The sequence below is a fragment of the Mus musculus genome, chromosome 11 (assembly GCF_000001635.26).
Source record: "Mus musculus strain C57BL/6J chromosome 11, GRCm38.p6 C57BL/6J".
NCBI lineage: Eukaryota > Metazoa > Chordata > Mammalia > Rodentia > Muridae > Mus > Mus musculus.
The window spans coordinates 119,009,980-119,032,861 of record NC_000077.6 but is presented as its reverse complement, the minus strand read 5'-3'; the positions used below and the strand labels follow the sequence as shown (position 1 = coordinate 119,032,861).

At 50.5% G+C, this 22,882-nt stretch overlaps 1 protein-coding gene and 1 long non-coding RNA gene across 5 annotated transcripts; one reads left to right on the top strand and one right to left on the bottom strand.

Moving 5' to 3' along the window:
- Positions 1–1,586: 1,586 nt before the first annotated feature.
- Positions 1,587–9,843, bottom strand: Cbx2 (chromobox 2). Of its 4 annotated transcripts, XM_006532104.1 has the most exons (6): positions 9,682–9,843; positions 9,561–9,604; positions 8,622–8,687; positions 6,307–6,412; positions 6,002–6,184; positions 1,588–4,963 (listed from the first exon to the last, which is right to left on the bottom strand). In XM_006532104.1, the coding sequence occupies exons 1-6, from the start codon at positions 9,751–9,753 to the stop codon at positions 3,692–3,694; spliced, it is 1,743 nt and encodes a 580-aa protein (XP_006532167.1). In that variant the 5' UTR covers positions 9,754–9,843; the 3' UTR covers positions 1,588–3,691. The 4 variants fall into 4 exon arrangements, with proteins under 4 accessions (NP_031649.2, XP_006532167.1, XP_006532166.1 ...); NM_007623.3 differs by lacking the exon at positions 6,002–6,184 and having other exon boundaries at positions 1,587–4,963; positions 9,682–9,841; XM_006532103.1 differs by lacking the exons at positions 8,622–8,687; positions 9,561–9,604; positions 9,682–9,843 and having other exon boundaries at positions 6,307–8,615.
- Positions 9,023–21,557, top strand: Gm35829. The gene is made up of 3 exons (XR_389218.4): positions 9,023–9,589; positions 18,480–18,616; positions 19,722–21,557. It is a non-coding gene; the product is annotated as a predicted gene, 35829 (long non-coding RNA).
- The last annotated feature ends 1,325 nt before the right edge of the window (positions 21,558–22,882 follow it).

Genomic DNA, 22,882 nt, shown 5'->3' with positions numbered 1-22,882 from the left:
ATATATCTGACTATGAACATGAATATATTATATTATATATGTATATATATATATAATATATATCTTTCCCATTAAGCCAGTTTTTCTCAAACTTGGCTTCTTGGATATTCTGGGATGGTGGACTTTTGTATGGTGGACTGCCTTGTGTGGTTCTGTGGCACTCTTGGTCTCTGCTACATGCTGGTAGTAACCTTCATCATGAGACAACCTTCTCCAGACACTCTTTATGCCTCCCACTCATCAGCACTCTCTCTCTCTCTCTCTCTCTCTCTCAGCTACTTCCAATGTTCCCCCCCACCTTGTTTGGTGCTGCAGCTAGGCCCATGTCCACAGAGTGCTGTGCCCCATGACAGGGGAAGTGAAAACTATTTTGTTTATATGTATTAGTTACAATGCACACCAAGCTAACAAGTTTAAAAATACATTTGATACTGAGAGTAGCAAAAAGAAAAGTGTCCCCCCTGCAGATTTACTGCCTTTCCCCTGCAACACAAAGTAACACCAGTCTAAAGGTCCTGCACTCTAGGCTAGTGTCACTAGAAACCCCTGAACTGTGAGATTCATGTGTGTAAACACAGCTGTCGCTGTCTTATTCTAAACCTTTCCCCAGTCCAACATGGGCTTCCTGGGCAGTCATTCCCCTGAGAGCTGGACTGTTCTGTTCCAACAGATTCTAAGCTTTTCTGGGGTGGTAACATGCCCACTCTTGCTAACCCTCTATGAGGGCAAAAGTTTCCAGTTTAAAGAGGTATACATCACCGGGTAGTGGTGGCACATGCCTTTAATACCTGCACTTGGGAGGCAGAGGCAGGTGGATTTCTGAGTTCGAGGCCACCCTTGGTCTACAGAGTGAAATCCAGGACAGCCAGGGCTGCAGAGAGAAACCAGTCTCAAAGAAGGGGGTGGGGCATACATCAGTGACTGGCTTAAAAACAGATAAACCAAGCCAAATGACTGATGCTGGCTCAAAGTTGAACATTTCCTTCTGGATAAAACCTTGGGGTCAGAGCTCTCTAATCAAGGTCAGGATTTGTAGTATACCCAAACAAGGGGCACTCTTTTTGGCACCAAAGATTTTTTTTTTTTAAAGTCAATGCTTCTGAGGAAAAGTACATAATGGTCGCTTTTCCTATTAGTTGTTGAAGCAGACAAAAGGGGGCTTGTAATTGTAATACTAGGAAAGCTGAGGCAGGACGGCCAGAAGTTCAAGGCTAGAAGACACCCTTATCCTGAAATCCACTTGGCATGAAAATGTAACACCTAACACCTGGAACCCTTATGAAACGAACCTAGTCAGGTGCCTAACTACCCATGTGTGTGTGTTTGTGTGCTCGCATATGCGCATGCACACCCACCTACCCACCCAAGAAAATGGGGAAGAGGGGCTGGTGAGATGGCTCAGTGGGTAAGAGCACCCGACTGCTCTTCCGAAGGTTCGGAGTTCAAATCCCAGCAACCACATGGTGGCTCACAACTATCCGTAACGAGATCTGACTCCCTCTTCTGGAGTGTCTGAAGACAGCTACAGTGTACTTACATATAATAAATAAATAAATCTTTAAAAAAAAAAAGGGGAAGAGAACAGCAAACATAAAAACCAACTACTTTATTTATCGGTAAACACGAGAACTTGACTCAGAGCGAATGGCGCTGCTCCAGTGGGGCTCGCGCTGGCGCACTACACACATGTGCTTTGTGACATAGACCACTGGGGTCACAGCACCAGGAAAAACACACAAGAAGGCAAAGTGGCTGAGAGGAAAGGATTTGTAGATTTCAACTTTGGGACTGACGTAACCAGTAAAATAAAAGGCACCAAATTGGGATTTGGAGACTGGCAGCAGGGGACAAAGGCCAGTCAACCCAGATCCCCAAACAGGGTCACTTCTCCAACAGCTCATGGGACCCCAAAGAGACGGGGAGGTGTTTGTAAAGGCAGTGTCTGGTACAAAGGTTGCAGACCCTGGCTGAGGGCAGGGAGGGACATTGATAATGCAGTAGGCAACCCTTTCCCCTTTGTTACCCACTTCCTGGCCCTGAATTCTTCCCAGTACGTAGCTCCTGCTGCCAGTAACATGGTCCCCTGGCACATCACAGGCATCTCTCAGGAGCTGTGGATATGGGTCTGCCCCAAAAGGCACAGCATTGAGGTTGGTTTGGTTACACAAAGACCATCTTATTTGGTGTGCAGGGTGAGCTACTGGGGTGGGGGTGGGGTGCACTTTGAAAGTGTGGCAGGTCCCAGACACCTCAGCCCACTGTCTGACTGGTTTTAGAAGGGGAAACATTTCCCTTCAAGGCAACTGGAGTGAAGAGCCCACACCTGCTGGCTGATCAGTCAATGGCAGAAGCAGAACCAGGGTTTCATAGCACCCCTACTTTTTGGCATCACAGACTCACTGACCAGATTGTCACGGCCCACCGTGATATCCCAGGACAGAAAATCCTGTCATCGGCCAGCAATCTGACAAGGTAGTTTCAAGACAGTTACCCGGGATGGGGGACAGGGGAGAAGGCATTTAGAAAGGGGCTCAGCACTAGACTTATCTCCTAGGATGGGAAAGAAATTAGGGGCCCCCTGCCAGGTGGGCTCCTAAACGACCCCACCACACAAATGGCATAGGGCTATTGCTTCTCAGCGAGGGAGGAAACACAAGCTCCCAAATGTGGGAGAGGATTGTCAGGGAATATGGGACCCAAGAGTGGCCCACTCACCAGGCGGAGCTCTGCACCAAGACTGACTATAGAAAATGCTTCCACAGTAGTTTAGAGATGTCTAGACAGGCAGCAGGGTGACAGGCCCCCACAAAACACCTGCATTCCCACACTGGTGCCACCATGGTGACTTATGGGGTCCTAGTAATAAAAGTCCAACATGAAGGAAGATTGCTTGCCCAGGACTCCAAGTGCCTACATCAGCTTGCTCTGGGTGTCTAGCCTGCTCCTTCCCCAAGCCCAGGAGTGTCAGACCTCAGAACTAGGGTGCAATTTAGTGGGCCAAAGCAGGGGTATGGGTCCAGACCCAGAGAGGAACAGGGTCACTTCTCACTGGGGCTTGAGCCTGCTTGAAGGAGGCAATAAGGACATGGCTCTCTCTATTCCCAAGTCCAGAAGCACCCAGGTACACCTTAGTGCCAGGACTCCAAACCCTGACTGGGCTTTGGGACTACAATTGCAACTAGAGGGGACACCACACCACGGATAGAGACTGAAGATTTCCGCAGGGTCCCTGAGCCCAACCACACAACTAATTAGCCTTTTAAAACTGAAGTTATAGCCTTACTTGCAAAGCATAGAGTGTCTCCCTCACCAGAAAGACCCTGCCGTGGCTGGATGTGGGAGAAGGCCCTACCAGCCCCACCCCTCTCCTCAACGGCCTGGGGAGGGAGCTGTATCAGTGCCCCCCCCTCCCCAATCCACCTCACAGTAGTTGGCCAGGGAGGGGAGGGTCTCACTAGGTTAAGGAGGGATGTGTAGAAAGGATGCTATGTCCAAGCAGGTAGCTTTTAAGTCAGTGGCCACCCGGCTTTCCTGAGATGACAGGACAGACTGAAGTGGAGGCCCAGAGAGGTAGAATCAGCAGGAAGCCATTTCCCAGCCCTGAGTCTCAGGACAGGGCAGAGTTGGCCCCCAGGTCAGGCATCAAAGCAAAACCAGAGACTGGAAGGCAGGTCTGGCTCGGGCAATGGTCTCAATAATGCCTCAAGTTGAAGAAGCCCACGCTGGTGGGCGACTCCTTCACGGTGACAGTGATGAGGTTGGCTGTGACATCCGTGACAAAGACGTGTTCGATGAGACTGCGGGTAGGTTTCCAGTCCTGGCTGGTCTGGATAGCTACAGATAGGTTCTGCGCAGCACTGGGAAGCGAGGTCGAGTCAGGGTCCGAGTCAGAGCTACTATTCTCCTCTCCCGTGCTCAGCTCAGACAGCGCAGGTGGCTTTCGGCCTTCTCCCGGGGCTGTGTGGCCCTCCTGCCCGCCGGAGGCAGCGACGCTTTTAACGGTGTCCCGCTTGACGGAAGGGGCAGGCAGAGCCGTTGCCTTGCAAGTCAGCTTTTCCCCTTTGTTGTTGTCTGTGGGAGCGTTGGTCATGTTTGCTCCTGTGGGGCCGCTCCCAGGACCTTTCCCTGTGGCTGGGTTGGTAGCAGGAATAGCCTTGGCTGGGGCATGGCGAGCAAGCAGGCCCACACCAGGCACACCGTTCTTGACGCTTTGCAAGTCAAGGACCTGAAGGCTCAACTCCTGAGTGGGTGCCAGCTGAGCACCTGGGCTCCCCGAATGGTTCCCTCTCTGCTGCTCTGCAGCTCCGCCACCGGGGGCCTTCGGGACCTTGCCTCCTGCGGGGCTCCCCCCTAGCTCACCCCCCTTCTGCGTCCTCACTTTCAGGTCTAGCCCGAGACCGCACTTGTTGGTGGCCTGGGCCTTGAGTGCCAGTCGGCTGGCAGCCTGAACCTGACTCTGGCTCATGCGGTTCATGTAGTGTACGATGGAGCTCTGCCAGATGCCGCCTCTGCTGGGGCTCCCGGCCATGCCTTTCATCAGACTGGCCAGGTTCTCTGGGGTCGCCATAGTGCTGGGGCCACCACAGGCCTCTTTGGTGTGGGCCTTCAGGGCAGCCAGGCCTGCCACCGGAGCGCTGAGTGGAGGGGGCAGCTTGGCGGCTGAGGTCCCCAGATCCTTCCTGGTGGTCTTTAGCACCTTGGCCAGGCTGACGGGTCTCCGAGCTGCCTTCTGTTCTGGGGGTAGAGGCTTGCGTCCCCGTTTCTTTCTAATGGGATCCTTCAGCTCTGGCTTGGCTACCAGGATCTGGGCTTTTTTCTGAGGCACTGGATGGGTTTCACGGCCCCGGGGGCCTCTCTTGGAGTCTAGGTCGCTGTCGTCTTCCTCTTCGTCCGAGGAAGAGGAGGAAGATGTGGAGGAAGAGGACGAACTGCTGGATTTGGATTTGGATGGCGCATCTGGTTCCTGAAACGGCAAGTAAGCTGGAATCAACGCCTGCCCAGGCAGCACCAGGCATCCCGCTGCCACGGCACCAGGGCCCTCCAGACCCCAGCAGCCAGGAAGGAATGACCGATGACCATGCTTGTGGAGAAGGGCGAAACCCGTTCAGTGGTAAGCACAATTATAGGTAAACTGGCCTCTGTGCGTAGAGAGAATTGTATGGATGCATCATCTGTCAATTAAAAGGCCTATGGCCAAAGGCTAGGGTGAGAGAGAGGATTCTGGGATGGAACCGGGAGGGAGATTAGCCTTTGCCAGGATGATGTAATGAGTCGGAGGCATGGCACCTGAGCACAGGTAACCTGCCACATGGCAGAATGAAGATTAGTATAAACGGGTTATTTTAAATTCTGAAAAGAGCCTAGCTATATGACCAAGGATTTGGAAATACATATTGAACCTGCGTCTTACTTCTGGGAGCTTGGGGTGGGAAGGAAGAACCAGGCCCTGACTTCAACAGCCATGTTTCTCTTGTCAGCCCTGGTGTTAAAGATCTCTTCTGCTTCTCTGGTCCTCATGTGGCCTGTGGGACCAGCATCTCCCACAGTAGCTTTATGGGGATGACACCACTGCTCTAGCTCCAATAGGGGCTGATCCCATCAATCCCATCAAACCCTGGGGCCCTACGCTTCCCCAGTAGGCCCCCGAGCATCCTCCGGCTAGGAGGGAAGATGTTAGAGCCAGGGACTAGGGAACGAAGCCCAAGTAATGAACAAAGGCACAGCCAAGCCTAAGGCCAGAACCACTTCCCTCTCCTACCTCTGAACTGTCATGAGGAGGGAAGGCAGGAGGGAAGATACCAAGGCCCACTGGTGTGTGGAAGGCCGCCTGTCTGTCATCACAGTAAGGAGGGCCAACAGGACATCCTGAGAAGGTCTCAGCATAGCATCTCTGCCTCTGCCCCTATTTCCTGGCTTGTCTATCAGCTCTGCATGGCCCAGTCCAAATGGCCCAAATTGTCCTGTTGGTCCACAACTCCTAGACAAACCTATAAACACTTACTGCACGCTGGCTTCCCTGATGGAGTGTCTCCAAGGCGAGAGGGAGCTGTGCATGGTCTAACAAGGCTGCAGCTGCTATCCGGGAGGACAGAGCGCAGAATGGGCTTGTGCTGGGAGAAGCAGCACCTGAGGAGGCCCCAGGGTAGCAAGAACATGGCTCTCGGTTGCCTGTTGCTGTGGAGGCCTGAAGGAGCAACAAGAAAGAGGCGTGCCTACCTCAACAGCTCCCCTGAAGAACTTCTGCCTAGAGCAGCACAGGTGGGTGAGGAGCCAGGAGGAGACCAGGCAAAGCCTCGAGCAACTCACCTTGAGCTTGGAGCGCCGGCTGCAGGAGGATGTGACTGTGTGTTTCCTCGGCCTGCCCCTGGGTCTCTTGCCTCTCTTCCGGTTCTGAACCTCCTTCTCATGTTCCCTGGAGACACACCGCCAATCAGCTTTGAGAAGCCCTGCTTGCAAACCCTTCTCTGGCTTCAGCCTCCACCCTCCGTTCCCAAGGGATCCCCACTGCCGGTCTAGCTTGCAGTAGCTTATCATCCACTCTGCAGCCAAAGCCTGATCCCATTCGTCAGACAGCCGTGGGCAGAGGTCCAGGCACCGGCTTAGGGGGCTGGCCCACACCGTCCTTGCAGTCAGCATTTCAGAACAAAGCTGGGAAGCCTCTCATTATTTTTCATTAAGAAAACTTTCTGTGGGTGAAGACCCCCACGGAAATCCCAGCACGCATATCCTCAAACAGCCTTTGGGATGTTACGGGTCTAACCTGGTTGTTTTCACAAAGCACAGAGCCCACAAAGCCTGCTTTCCAGTATGTACCAAGCGCAGGAAACCCTCTATGATCTGCTAGCCTAGGGGCTGAGGACTCCAGTGTGGCTTCTCAGGGCCAACTTGCTTATGTCACCCCGTCCCTGCAGAGCTCATACACCTCCAGAAGTCTGTTCTTAATGGGAGGGGTGATTAGCAGGCTCCCAGCAGCCATGCCTCAAAGCCTGCACCTCTACAGCCCAGGGGTAGGTCCACACACTCAAGAGCCCCTGTCAGCCTCTTACGGAAGCTCAGCTTTCAGGTTACCCATTCTTGTGACCAAAACCTGGTGCCATGGTTTGGGAAGTAAAGATGCAAGCTTCGAAGCCCAACGACCTGAGTTTGACTCTCAGAACCCATATGGTTAAAACAGAGAAATAGGGGGCTGGAGAGTCAGTTCAGCAGTTAAGAGCACTGGCTGCTCTCCCAGAAGACCTGGGTTCAACTTCCAGTGCACACACAGGGCAGCTCGCAACTGTCTGACCTCCAGCTCCAAGGGATCTGACGCCCTCACACAGACATAAACGCAGGCAAGACACCCATGCACACAAACTAAGAATAATCATTAAAACGGTTATCGAGAACAATCCCTACAGGCTTTCCCCTTGACCATCACACAGGCCTGGCCACATGCACGGGTCCCCTCCCCTAAGCAAACAGACAAATGTGAAACACAATATAGCCAAACACCATTTCCATGGAGCCCTGGACCGTGATCTCAAAAAGAAACAGACTGGACCTCCAGGAATACCCCGAGGCTCAAACCCCCTTGGTTCTCCAACTCCCCAGATCAATTTCAAGGAGCATTTCATGGCTCTGCTGAGCTGGACACCTGATTCTCCATTGTGGCTCTGACTTCTCTTTAACACAGCATCTCCTCACTGACAGCCAGAAGTTAACAGCCAGCTCCTAGTGTCCAGAGCATGTGCTTCCTCCCACTGCATATCCCTTTGCCTCAGGATCATGCTTCACCAGCCAAGCTGGTTTCCCATCTGCTCAAGTGCCCCACCCCCACCCCCAGCTTCTCCAGGAGCAGCAGCTGCAGGTTTGTATGAGTAGCACCTGGCCCAAGGGTGCCACCTCAATCACAGAGAAACATACCAGCTCTACACAGTGCCAAGCTGGCTCCTGTGAGGACCAAGCCATCAGTCTAACAGGCGAGGATGTTGCTTGCTATCTATCCATCCGTTTCCAAAGGAATCCGAGCAGGCTCAAGCACTCACACATCCTGCCAAAACTTATCCCTTTCCCACTCCTGTAACACTGAGAAACACAGGCTGGGCTACCAGAGAACAAGCTCGCTCGACTGACCTCAGCTGGGGAGGTTTCTGAGCAGACATTCATCTGCTTTATGGACAGAGGCATTGCAGAGGGAAGGTGCCGGTGAAACCCACCTCCCTGTCCCCCAGCCCAACATGCCCTTCCCAACACCATCTCACAGGATCCTTATCTCAATGAGTCGTGCCCCCCCCCCCACCCCGAGGCGGGACGTAAGAACTGTAATTACAGAAGTGACCTCAGCACTTTCAAGGCTTGGGCAAAACATCAAACACATGACTTTGCACTCTGGGCCCTCCCTCTCCTGCACCATGGCACACGCACACCGTGGCAGGGGCAGAGGTGTGCTTTTTACAACAAGCTTCCAGCTTCAAGTGCTATTAGTGCCGACCAAAAGCTACTCCACAGAAAAGGCCAAGAGAAACCAGAGGCTGTCTGTGAGGCCTTAAAGTGCTCCACCACAGGCTTCCCCACACCACAGCCCCAGGCCACTGTGTCACCAGCCAATTCCACCCAACTCTCCCCTCCTCCAGAGTTCTCACTTCTTCTGGAAGGCTAGGAGCAGCCTCGGGTCCAAAATGTTCTCTTCTGGCTCCCAGCTGTTGTGTCTGGAAAAGCAAAGCAAAGGGGGGTGGGCGGGCTGGTGAGCAGCATCCAGGTGGGCTGCCGGGGACAGCTCCCACAGCCCCGCTGGGACAAGGGGCACTGCGGCAGAGGCTGTCCTCTGAGGTCTTAGAAGTCCTTAAAGTTAGTTAGCATCCCAGCCTCAAACCCACAGGCAAACTGCCACCTCAAACCCCAGCAGGCCAGGAGAGGACTCGACAGTCTACACTGGGAGGAAAACAAACCCCAACAAAGAGCAAAGCTGCCGAGGGAATCCCCTGGGCCTGGCCCGGAGCCAGGGAGGGGAGGGAAGGCAGGTAGGGGAGGGGGAGCCGGGGGGCACAGACGGAACAAAGTGGAGGATACCACCGAGAGCGCGGGCAGGGCACCGGGTTTGGGGAGTGGTATCTGGAGGGGATGGGGCTCAGGAAGGAGGGTGGCGGGGCAGCTACAAAGGAAGCCCTTTCCGGAGAAGGCCGGGTCCCCGTCCCTCATTGAGAAGAAAGCAAGCTCGGGCCGGGGGTAGGAGTAGGTGGGGGAGCCCTCCCACCAGTAGGAAGCTCAGGTTACAGCAGGATAACTTGGGCAAGGGGAGGGGGCCCGCGTCCCGCGCCAGCCGCGGCCAGCTCCTGGGCGGGGGCGCATGCAACAAATGGGCGCCAGAAGCGCGCGGCGCGGAGGCGGGCCGGGCTCCAGGGACTCGGGGCTGGAGGCCGCCCTGCTCGCTCCCCGTGGGCTCGTAAACAAAGGGCAGCGCCAGTCGGCCAGAGTCCTCTGGGTCCCGAGGCACAGGACTTCCCGCCCGGGCCTGCGATGCGAGGGTTCCCACCCAGGCCGGGAGGCGCGCGCGGGAAGGCGGCCGCGCACCGGAGACTCACTTGGAGGACCAGCCGCGCCACTTGACCAGGTACTCCAGCTTGCCCTGCGGAGAGATAAGAGCGGGCGGTTAGCCCCGCAGAGCGCCAGGCGCACGCGGGGAGCGGGCGGGGGCTCACGCACCTTGCGGAGCCGCTTGCTCAGGATGCACTCGGCGGCGAAGACCTGCTCGCCCACGCTGCTCAGCTCCTCCATGCCGCCGCCCGCCGCGGCCCGCGCCCCGCAGACCCCGGCTCACTGCTGCACACAAAGCGCCGCCCCCGCCGCGCCCCGCCCCGCGCACGCGCGCCGGAGTCGCCCGCGCTGCTCTACCCGCAGCCGCCGGGCCAATAGGCGCGCCGGGCGCGCGGGGCGGGGCGCGCATTGTTCGTGGTAGCCGCGGCGGGGACCAGTCCGTGGGGTTGGGCGCTCTCTGCACTGTGTCGGGAGGCTGCGTGCTCCGGGAATCCTGGGGTCCGGCCGCTCCGGATCGCAGGTCCCTGCGGAAAGCTATTGTTTGGCCAGAGGGCGGCGAAGCGGGGAGCACGCGGCGCTTCTTGCCCCCGCCAGTGAGGGGCGCTGCTCCCCACTAGTCCTCTACCAGTCAGGGGTACAAAAAGAGTGGAAAAGTACGGGGTTCGGGAGGGGACACCGAAAAAGGAGCCTCGAAACTCTACTTAAGGTTGTAGATGAAAAATTCAGGTCACTGGAAGAAGACTGAACTCCGAACTCTTAACTAAAGAGTTGTGAAAATGGGACCTAGTTCCCCGACTTTTAGTACGCGCGTGGGGACACAACCAACTTGATTTTTTTCTTAGTTTATTTCACGATTTTGGTGACGTCGACGTGGGCCAGAGGGATCGGTGTGCAGACTTGGGTGTAACTGGATTCTTGTCACTGCTTGCTAGCTCTGCTAGTAAAGTCCTTTGGATCAATTTCCAGGGGTGGCCCCGGTCCTCCCAGGTCGCCATGGCTTAGGCGCCCTACCCATTTATTTTCCCGCTCAGACATAAATTCCGTTGAACAGTCTCCTTTGTAAGTTTTGAAGCGAGTCAAGCACATGATGAAAGAAGCGTTCTCTCATTTAATAAAGCAGAATCCAATGAAAATTCGCTTTCTGGTTTTGCCTCTTTCTTGAACAGGCTGCGAATCCAAAGTCACACCTTTGTAGGACCTTGTCTTCACGTAACCGTGAACCTATTTATGAAGGAGTAATATCTTTTGGTTGTAAAGCTTTCTGCCCTAAGAAACGAATATCGGGAAACCACTGGGTTTTAGGGTATTCTTCAGTTTAGTTGGTTGGTTAAATCTGCTTTGGAAAGAGCTCGCAGCTGTTTGCAGAGGGGGCAGGGAAAGAGACATTTTTTTTCCTTCTTTTTTCCTTCTTGAGAGCGCAATGATTGCTCATTTAGGTGCTTGGTGCAGTAGTGGATGAAGCAAGGGGGAAGAGAGCCGCTGAAGTCTCCCAGACAGCTCTTTTTGTCCCTGTTCAGATCAGCTGGGCAGTAAATGGTTGCGCTGTACAAAGGTGTGCTTATTGTAATCCTATAAATAGCTGGATCCATTTCAACTGCTGCTTGCGCTTCGGGATTCTATGGGGTGTCACATTTACTGTTAGAATCTGCCCACTATTCCCTTTCTGGAACAGGGTATACCAACACAGTTGCTTACTTATTTTTTAAGAGCAAAGAACTTTAAAAATACAGTTCTTTCTTGTTTGGCGAGAAGTAGCCAAGAACCTAATATGAACACATTGGAAAAAAATAAGTCTCTTTACCTGAAATATGTCTGTCATATATCTTATCTGTCCAACCATGAAAACCTAGTTGGGGGAGAGAGTAGTTAAAATAATTAATTTGGAGAAACAGATACAACAGACTTGACTGGAACGGAGCCATTATCAATGCAGCCAAGGCGTGATTCAGAATTTGTGGCATCTCTGACTCACATCTTTGGCGTAGTAGGATAAGTTAGACTGGTTCTTTCATTTATTTCATAAGCAGCTAATCTGCGTTGACCGGTGCCAGCAACACTAGATACTGAAGCGAGTCTTTAGCAGCGGTCTGACCAGACTGGTATGAGCCCTGGACACCAGGGTCCTCACTGTCTACTGACTGGTGCAGAAGGAATGGGATTTGAAATTGTGTGTCCTTTTATTTCATTGAACTTCTAATGGCCACCTGACGCTCATCGTCACCTACAGGACACCAAGACGGTCCACAAGATACAAAGATCTGGGTTGAGGAGATTCTAAGTGAAAACAAAGCCCTGTAAGTCAGCCCCAGACTATCTGTGCATAGCAATAACCTTGGAACGTTTAAAGACCACATAGAAGAGATAAATCAAATCCCGTGGCAATGAAGTCTAGGCCCCGAGGAGTCCATTCTGGGAGTGACTGTCTTGGTTGGTGCCATACAACATGGACAAGCCTTCAGTTTTACTTTTGTTTTCTGGCAATCCTGAAGATTGAACCCAGGGCTTGGAGCACGCTAGGCAAGCACTTGGCTGCTGAGCTCCGGTCCCTCTCTGCCTTGTGTAGTTGAGAGAGGTTGGAATCCTGTTAAGACAGGTAAGTATGGGCTGGAGAGATGGCTCAGCAGTGAAGAGCACTTGCTGCTCTTACAGAGGACCTGGGTTCTGTTCTCAGTTCCCATATCGGGCAGCTCGCAGCTGCCTGTAACTCCGGGGAATTGCATGGCTTCTAGTGGCTCCCAAGAGCACCAGGAAAACATGGTAAATGTACATACATGCAGGCAAACACTCATACACATAAAATTTTTAAAAATCTTTAAAATAAAAAAAGGGAAGTAGAGGCTGAGGGAAAATGCTCATCTCTCTTGAAGAGAAGCCTGTTTGCAGCACACATACACGTATATGTTTTGGCTCACAACTGCCACGGGATTTGATTTGCTCTTCTGTCTCCTGAGGGCACCTGCATACATGTGATGCACATACACTCTTATGCAGGCACACACACACACACACACACACACACAAATACATATAGGTATTTTCATTCTTGCTTGTGACTTGAGGATCAGAGCTACCGAGACAAAGACATCCATGACAAGGACATACATGACAGGGATATACATGTGGTGCCAATCCATAGCCAGTGGGGATGCTGGGAAGCGAGAGCATCCAGGGATCCTGAGCTTGGCAGGATGAAACTGGATCATCTCAGATGTAACCTTACTAAACAGCTTCCCCAAAGCTAATTTTATCTGAAGGTCCATCTTTGCCACTGTGATCCAAGAGCCATATCTTCCCCATGAGGGATCTGTGTGAGGTAAATCAGGACATAACAGTTGCCTCCTCTCCTTCAGGCTTTTCCCTGCATTTGCTAGACTGAGGTGTGACTTACAGGCTCGCTGTGTCAAGTGATTCGGTTTCTGTATATACAGTGGGTAAACATTGTTCACACACTCCGTACACAGTGCGTGCCTGTCAGTCAAAATATAACCATGGCCATGATGCTTGCCCAAGTTCACAAGCCTTCAGTCCCTCGGCACAGAATACAAATATTGACACCCCCCCCACCCCACTTCACCCAGCACTCCCCAGGGACGGCCTGCAGCAGCTCTCACTGTTTTGTCCAGGTGTTCAACAAGAAAAAGGAATCCGAAATTGCTTCTGGTGCATGTCTGTGAGCCTCAGTCTTGCCTGCCCTTTGTCCACCCAATGCCAATGCACTACACTCTCCAAGTTATGTGCAGATTGCTCTCTAAAGCTTCCCAAGTGTCCCCAGGGGCAGCCTGCCTCCTGGTAGCCCATCTTCCTCAGAACCTGTCCCAGGTCACCTAGTCCATCTCAGTACCCTTAAAAACCTGCCCGGGTGGGAAACACCCTAAATCCTGGGGTCAGGGAGAAGTGAAGGCACACAGCTATAGAGGTGGGAAATGGAGATTCATTATAGGAGGTCCCTGTTGCACAAGGGTGACCATCAGATTCGTTAGCGATTCCAGTTTTGTGATGTTATAATAATGTTGGATAAGTATCTTTATTCTTGCATGTACTATGTGCTTACAGATATTGTCACGGATGCTGGGTCAAAGGGCATTCTGCATTCCTTATGTGTTGTTTATTGTATGCACACACACTCCCCCTCCCCCATTTCAGCAACCCCACCAGGCTGGCTTTGAGTTCTCTATATAGCCAAGGACAATCTTGAATTTTAGATCTCCTGTCCACTTGGGATTACTAGTGTGTGCAGTCCTGCCTGGGAGCCCAGGGGGTTTCTAAATATGATTGCTGCTTCGCTGGTGGGGTGGACTGATACACACTAACCACAGCCTTGCACACTACACGTCTGCTTTTACCTGAGACTGCTGCCTCGTGTGGCGGTGGGGCATGCGATGACTTTTATGCAGCCTTTCAGTGCAAAAATGTATCCTTTCCACGATTTCATTTTACCTTTCAGCGTTGTAGATTTATTTACTTGATGTGTATTGAGTGTGTTGCCTGCACGAGTGTATATGACATTCCTGAATGTCGGAATTCCCAGTTACAGATGATTGTGAGCCACCATGTGCGTGCTGGGAACCAAACCCAAGTCCTCTGCAAAAGCAACATGTGCGCTTAGCTGCTGAGCCAACTCTCTAGCCTGTCCCAGTTTTAAAATTAATTTACATTCATGAAGTTCTCAAATCCAGGGTTAAAGCCTTTACATAAGAACAAAAAAGTAGTTTGGGGATTTGTGGTGGTGTCCCAGGGTGCAGCCAACTGTCGTTGCGCGATGCGGGAGAAACTCTCAAACGTCTGCCTGTCTGTCTGTCTGTCTGTCTGTTTATTGCAGTAGGATCTCACTATCTACTCTGGCTGCTTTGGACCTTGTTACGTAGGCCAGCCTAGCCTCCAACTCAGAAATCGACCTGCCTCTGCCTCCCTAATGCCGAGATGAAAGGTGTGATCACCAGGTGCAGCATCCCTTGGGTTAGAGAGTGGCGGATCTGAGAGAGGGGTTGCAGGTGCTGATGGGAATCATGAGTTCTGTCTCTTTCCTTCGTTAGTTGGATTGCTTCTTATTGGAGAGAACCCCCCCCCCCAAACACAGAAATGTCATTTGGACTACACACATAAACAGGCATCTTTAATCTAGCTGTTGGTGGGTATGTGTGGAGACAGGCAAGAAGAATTCCTCCTGAAATTAACAGTACCCCTTTGGGCTGTCAAGATGGCTCGGAAGAGACCTAGCAACCCAAGGTCAGCTTCTGAACCCAGATGGTGGAAGGAGAGAACTGAGATGACCAAAGTTGACCTCTGATTGTCACACACATTGTGAACATGTGCACACAGGTGTGTGCACATCTGTATGCACAGACATGTGTACATACATGAGCACACACATACGATGATTAATAATAATAATAATAATAATAAAAATAGTCAAACCAGTCGCATGCATGCTTAACACCCTCCAGCCCAACCTTAATTCCTTCTCTGCAAGCAGCCAATGAGGTCACTCCAGGCTCCCTCTGGGCTCTTTGTGTCCTGGTAGGAGCAGGGGTCCATTTCTCAGAGCTGCCTCCTGCTTGTTTCTTCTCCCACAGATGGCGGCTCACGGCAGGCCATTCTGTTTCTTGCTTTCGGCTTTTGCAGTATGCAAAGGGGTCACGGCCCACCCAATGGATGGCCCGACCTCTGTCTTTTGAAGCCTTAGTGGGTGACATTTATTCTGGGTCAGATGTCTTATGTTTTCCCTCACAGGGTCTTGAGTGATAGGAGGGGAGCTGTCTCTGAGGTCTAGCTCCTACTGCAGTAATAAACAGTACTCTGCACACGTGGGCGGGGGCAGGCCTGCAGCTGAGGCATCTGTGACCACGGCAGAGTAACAACCTGATGAAAATGTCCATAGTGTTGCTCCTTACTTAAACGGACACTCTCCGTGGCCCCAGCACCTCAGGCCCACATTGCTTCACTGGGCTCCATGTGCCTTCAGTCATAAATAACAGAAGGCATAGATACACAGCCGGGGCAAGCGGGCCAGCTCAGCAGGTCCACACACTTGCTGCCAAATCTCATGACTCCTTGTGTTCGATCCCTGGGACTCGCATGGTGGAAGAGAGAAAAAACTCCCCCCCCAAGTTGTCTTCTGACCTCCACGAATGCACCATGGCACATAGAAGTGTCATGTGTGCACGTGTGCATGCAAACATGCACCAGAACACACCCACACACCCCTCCCAAACAAATAAAGAAATATAGGGGCTGGAGAGATGGCTTAGTAGTTAAGGGGGCTTGCTGCTACTGCAGAAGACCCATACTGGGTGGCTTACAGCTTTCTCTACCTCCAACTTTTCTTACCCCATTGGGCAAGTACACACAATTCCATCATACATGCATAATTACAAATAAGATAGAATGCCAAAATGAATATAATAAAAATGTAAAACGAGAGAGGAAATAGAACAGTACTGGGTTTGGTGCAGCTAGGTATGTTTTTCTGTATGTTTGAGGTATTTTTCTAGCCCAGGAAACTTGATTTTTATATGCCCTGGCTTCCCGAGTAAGTAGGGCTGTTCTGGGCATCGGTATTTTTGTTCCTTGGATCAATGCAAACTGCATTCTTTGGTCATTGTGGCTCTTTGGGAGCTCCCTGAAGTTCTGCTGATGGGCCGTGTGTGCAGCGGAGTGTCGTAGCAATGTGCTCCCAGTTGTAGTCTATAGAATGAGAAAGCACACAGGACTTGTCCAGAAGGACTCTGCAAGTAAACTTGGGCTGAGAAGTGGTCCTGACCCCACTCGTGTGTGTGTGTGTGTGTGTGTGTGTGTGTGTGTGTGTGTACCTAGGGCATCTGCCAGGCTGATATTTGAGAAGCACAAGACTCCTGTGGGGATCTGAGTCTTAGAGTCATGGAACTGGAGAGGTAGAGAAGAGTGGTCAGGCAGGGTCTGGCGCCTCTCAGGTATATGCTGTACTGACCAGGGTTCTCCAGAAAGACAGATCCCCCAGACATACAGTGTCTAGGGCACTGGATCCAGAACCCCTGAGAATACACACATCTGCAGATGGGCAAGTCCTTTCCACAAGATGGCACCTGTGGCCACCCTCTCAGGTTCCTCAGCCCACCTATGTTGCCACCTCTTTAAAAAATACTTATTTTTATGTTCATAGGTGTTTAGTCTGCATGTGTGTGTGTCCAACAGGCATGTGGTGTTTAGTCTGTATTATGAGGTATGTATGTGTCCTACATGCCTGCCGGGCCTGGTGGCTAGAAGTGTTGAATCCTCAGGGACTGGAGTGCAGATGGTTGGGAGTTGCCAGGAATTGAACCCAGGTCCTCTGCAAGAGCAGCAAGTGCTCTAAGTACTGAGCAACCTTGCCAAGCACTGTTCATTATCTCTCAAAGGCTTCAAACCTTCTCAATATTGTTATACAGGGGGTATCAACTTTCAGTATGTTTTATTTGGGTTTCGTGGAACTCAGGCTACTCTGGAACTTAGTCTGTAGTAGAGGAGGACTGTGCTAGTCATTTTTTTTTTTCTACCACTGGGATAGGACACCATGATCAGGTGTCACTCTGGGGGGGGGGGTGGGGGCGTGGGAGGGTGTGCTCTGGAGCACAGACTGCTCACTGGGGACTATAGGAGAAGTTGAGATGAGGATGTCCGGGCTGGGGCAGGAGATGGAGGCTGAGAGCTGGGGGCTGAAGTGACGTGGCTGTGCAGAGGCCTCTTCCCACCATCCCGAAAGGTTTTCTCCTGCTTCCTTGCACTGCCCACAGCTTAGGGAAGTCGATCGTCTTGGGTGGGGACGGATGGAGGCTCAGCAGCCTCAGCGCTGAAGAGTGAACACGGCTTGCTCTATCACAAAGCCAGCAAGAAGACAAGGCAGGACTTGCCACACTGAGTATGTACTGCGATGCTGAGTCCCGGTTAGCTGGGGCCAGTGTGTTCCCAGGGCAACGTGGACCAGTGATGACCGTCTGTAAGGACATCCTCTAGGTCCTGCTTAGTCTCACCCTGAATCTTTATTTATTTATTTATTTATTTTTTGGTCATTAACATGATCTTTAATACATGGGATAATGCACCATTTTACAGCAAGCCTTTTAAACCGAAAGAACTGCCTTAAACCTTCCTTTGCCAAGAATCTTTTTTTAAAAGAATCTTTTAAAAAAGATTTATTTATTTATTTCATGAATATGAGTACACTGTCATTGAGTACACCGTCACTGACTTCAGACACACTAGAAGAGGGCATCAGCTCTCATTACAGATGGCTGTGAGCCACCATGTGGTGGCTGGGATTTGAACTCACGACCTCTGGAAGAGCAGCCAGTGCTCTTAACCACTGAGCCATCTCTCCAGCCCTCAGACCTGAACCTTCCTTTTGCATTTGGTTACCACCAGAATTCTCGTAGTAAGACCTCGGTATTTTTATTGATGTGACAGATATGATTGCCAGTGACTCCCCTCCCCCAGAAGGGTCATTTAAATTGTAGTTCTGTCCTGGTGCACACGGCCACCCTCCTGGCCAAGATATCTACTTCACACCTTTTCCAGTATGAAAATCCCTCAGCATGAAAATCTCCAAGTTTTTTGGTTTATTTAATTTAATTTGTATATTATTCTTCAATTCTTCTTGGTTTAAAAATCCGTCTTATCAGGGCTCAGATCTTCCCTGCCGGGGATGCTGGCATCCCCTTAGCTCCCCACACCTGGCACGGAGCTTCGAGTCCAAGCCAGGCCAATAAAAACCTGTGGTTTGTAGGTCAACATGGGACGGTTTCATCCCAAGACAGAGTGTATTTGTGATCCTAAGCCCTCCAGCCCTCAGTGAAATTAAAAATCGGTTTAAAGGGCCCTGGTAAAGGTTAGCGGATGCTCACATACTCTGGGTGGGAATGTAAGTGGCTTCAGGGTTTGGGGAAAGTAATTTTCTGAGGAGATTCCAGACTCTTGAAACCACTCATGTCTGTTTATCATGCACCTCTAAACAGGAGGATCTTTCACGAAAGGAGGGGAGTCACTGGGTTCGGATTCTCTCACCGCAGTGACTCACACAACGATGGACAGAGTTCCTGGACCTGGATGGAGTATGGGAGCTGCTCAAAGGAATGTAGCTGTTGCAACTCAGGTTCTTGTATTTTTTCCTTTGCCCATTTTCATGTGTGCATGTGTGTGTGTGTGTGTGTGTGTGTGTGTGTGTGTGCGCCCGCGCGCGCACAGGTTCACATGTGTGTTTGTGCGTTCGTGTGCATGTTTGCATGTTTGCATGTGTGTGCATGTGTTCGTGCTCATTTGCAAGTGTGAATGTACCCATTTGCATGTGTGCATGTGTGCACGTGTGTACAAATTTGCATATGTGAGTGTACATGTTTGCATGTGTGTGCATGTATGTTCGTGCACATGTTTGCATATGTGAGTGTACATGTTTGCATGTGGGCATGTACGTGTGTACATGTGTGGCATCACTCAGTGTTGCCTTATGCTCCTGGGCTAATAATGGTTTCAGAACCCATTTCAATGGTTTTGACTAACTAGAAGTTCCTGGATGGGGCTAGAGAGCTGGCTCAGCAGTTAAGAGCTCTTGCTGTTCTTTTAGGGAGACAGAGATTTGGTTTCCAGCACTCACAGTGGGTGCTCACAGCTGTTTATAACCCCACTTCTAGGGGCTCTGACAGTCTTTTCTGGACTCTGACATACATAATAAAATAAATAAATAATACAATAAAATAAATCTAAAATGTTACTGGAAGTATGGTGACACATATTCCTTTTTTAAATTTCTTCTTTCATATAACTGATCCCAACCACAGCTTTCCCGCTGTCCACTCCTCCCAGTTCCCCACACCTTCCCTCTCTGCCAGATATTCCCCCTTCCCCTCTCCACCCCAATAAAGAGCAGATCTCCCAGGGTCATCAACCTAAGGTGGCACATCAAGATACAATAAGATCAGGCACAAGCACTCACATCAAACCTGGGTGAGGGAACCCGGTGGGAGGAAAGGGACCCCATGAGCAGACGAAAGGGTCAGAGACGCCCCACCTCCACTGTCAGGAGTCACACAAAAACGCCAAACCGACAACCATAACATATATGCAGAAGACTCATTACAGGCCTGTGCAGGTTCAGTGAGCCCTCATGAGCCCTATGAGTTGATTCTGCAGGCCATGCTACCTCCACTCCCCACTTTCCATCCCCCATGGCTCTCACAATTCCCTCTCCCCTTCTTCTGCAGGGTTTCCTGAACTCCAAGGCAAGGGACCTGATGAAGACCTCCAACCTGGACTCTTTCTCCTCCTGAGCCATACTTTGAATCTCGGCATTTGGGAGTCAGGGCAGGAGGATCCCTGTGAGTTCTACACCAGCCAGGATTAAGTAATGAGTAAAAATCAGGAAGAAAGAAAGAAAGAAAGAAAGAAAGAAAGAAAGAAAGAAAGAAAGAAAGAGAAAGAAGGAAAGAAAGAAAGGAAGAAAGAAAGAAAGAAAGAAAGAAAGAGAAAGAGTGGGTGGATTCAGGAGCAGGGTGGGGAAAGGGTATAGGGGACTTTCAGGATAGCATTTGAAATGTAAATGAAGAAAATATCTAATAAAATTGTTTAAAGAAAGAAAGAAAGAAAGAAGTAAAAAAGAAAGTAGGCTCCCTCCTGAATTTTCACTGGGAGGAACTCATACAGAAAGGTAATGGGCTTTTAAATAGAAAATTTTATCATTGCTGTATTAATGGCTGTTGGAACATGGTCCAAGAAAGGAGTAGTTCCAGGGAATTCTGAGTGCTTGTGAGAAAAGTCCAAGAAAACAAGAGAACAGTCTTGTGACACAGAATTGCTCTCGGACTGTGCTTTTGTGCCCTCCTCGGAGTAGGAGATCGGAATGAGTTTACTTCACATTATTCATTACATCGGCTCTTATCTGTTTAAATGCCCTATGGAAAACCATGTTTTAACCACATATTGGTTTGGCCTTGTGATTGGACACTTGACTCGTGTGAGTCTTCTTAATCCTTAGAGTATAAATTATCTGATGCTCTGAATAAATTTGGCTGTTGGATGAGGGTTTAGTCTGCCTCGTTTTTGAAAGACTTGTTTATCTCATGTATACATATATACATGAGATAAACAGATATGAGGTATATGAGATAACAGATATGAGATATATATATATATGTGTGATCTGTCTTCATGCACACCAGAAGAGGGCATCAGATCCCATTACAGATGGTTGTGAGCCACCATGTGGTTGTTGAGAATTGAACTCAGGACCTCTGGAAGAACAGGCAGTGCTCTTAACCACTGAGCCATCTCTCCTGCCTATAGTCTGCCTCATTTTTAGGCTCTTTCTCTCAGGTCCCATCTAGAGTAATAAGCAATGGTTGGCCTCTGTACTGGCTGGTTTTGTGTGCCAACTTGATACAAGCTGAAGTTACCACAGAGAAAGGAACCTCCCTTGAGGAAATGCCTTCATGAGATTCAGCTGTAAGGCATTTTCTCAGTTAGTGAGGGCCCAGCCCATTGTGGGTGGTGCCATCCCTGGGCTGGGAGTCCTGGGTTCTATAAGAAAGCAGGCTGAGCAAGCCAGGGTAAGCAAGCCAGTAAGGAACATCCCTCCATGGCCTCTGTATCATCTCCTGCTTCCTGACCTGCTTGAGTTCCAGTCCTGACTTCCTTTGGTGATGAACAGCAGTATGGAAGTGTAAGCTGAATAAATCCTTTCCTCCTCAACTGGCTTCTTGGTCATGATGTTTGTGCAGGAATAGGAATCCTGACTAAGACAGCCTCTCATTTGAATTTTCTGTCCAGTGCTTTTGGCCGAATGTCCCTCTTTTCTCCTTCCTAGTCAGGGTCTCTAACTCACTGCATATCCAAGGATGACCTTAAGCTTCTGATTTCCTGGGCCTGTACTGGGCCTGTACTGGGCCTGTACTGGGCTGGGTTATGAGTCTGTGCTACCACACCTGCTTTTGATTTTTATGTGCTGGGAACTAGGTGCGGGGCTTCGCGCATGCTGACCTAACACTCTACTAAACAGAACTAGTAATGAACCCCTGCCCTAAAATAAACTTTAAAGAAACCCACATTTGTTTGTTCGCTTATTTGTTTCTTTGCCAGAGGTGCATGTGTGGAAGTCAGAGGGCAATCTGTAGGATTTGGTTTTCCCCTCCACCTGTGGGTCCTAGGGATGGGACTCTGCTCCTTGGGCGTGGCAGCAAGCGCTTTTCCCTCCTGTCCCACCTTGCCAGCCATAGATGAACTTTTCTGAAATTCATGCTTAGAAAATTTGTTGGGCAGTGGTGGCATAAACCTTTAATCCCAGGATTTGGGAGGCAGAGGTAGGCTGATCTCTGAGTTCAAGGCCAGCGTGATCTACAGAGTGAGTTCCAGGATAGTGAAGGCTACACAGAGAAACCTGTCAAGAAAGAAAGAAGGAAAGAAAGAAAGAAACAAAGAGAAAGAAAATAAAGAAAGAAAGAAGGAAAGAAAGGAAGGAAGAAAGAAAAAAGAGAAAGAAAGAGAAAGAAGGAAAGAAGGAAAGGAAGGAAGGAAGGAAGGAAGAAAAGGAAGAAAGAAGGAAAGAAAGAAAGAGAGGAAGGAAAAAAGAAAAGAAGAAAGGAAGAAAGAGAAAACAAAACCTCAAACATGTCTAGTTCTCACATGCTCACCACCATGCCTGATCACTAGGGTTTAACTCCATGACCACACAGTAGAAGGAGAGAATCAACTCCCCAAAGCTCCCCTCCCCCCTCCACACGTGCTCATTGGTATGTGCGCAGACCTCACCCCATCATGTGCACACACAGCATCAACAAATGTAAGGAGAAACATTGAAGGAGGAAAATTCGCATCTGAGAGTGGCTGCATCTGAGAGTGGTGGGCCTGAGGAGACAGGCCCTGGGAGCTGCCCAGCAGGAGGCAGTGGGGGGTCAAAGGGCCACAGAGGAGGAAACACTGCCTTGGGATGGTGGCAAGGTGTCCCTTCCTGGAGGTGAGGAGAATGTTGGAACCAATGCCCTCCCACAGCCTTGAGCTCTGCCAACAGTGGCACTGAGCAGGCCTGCGGGGGCAGCAGCTGAACCAGGAGAGGGACAGGACAGGACAGGGTAGCAAGGGGCACTGTTCTTGTACCATGGGGCCAAAGGACCCCTAAGGTATGGGGTTGAATTGCCTTCCTTAAAAGGAAGGAGAGATGGCTCAGTGGTTAAGAGCACTGACTCTTCTGAAGGTTCTGAGTTCAAGTCCCAGCAACCACATGAGATCTGACGCCCTCTTCAGGTATGTCAGAAGACAGCTGCAGTGTACTTACATATAATAAATAAATCTTTAAAAAAAAAAAAAAGGAGGAAATGTCCTATACGGAGTCCTAGGAGCCAGGAAAGAGGGTTTTTAGCCATGAAATGAAGGT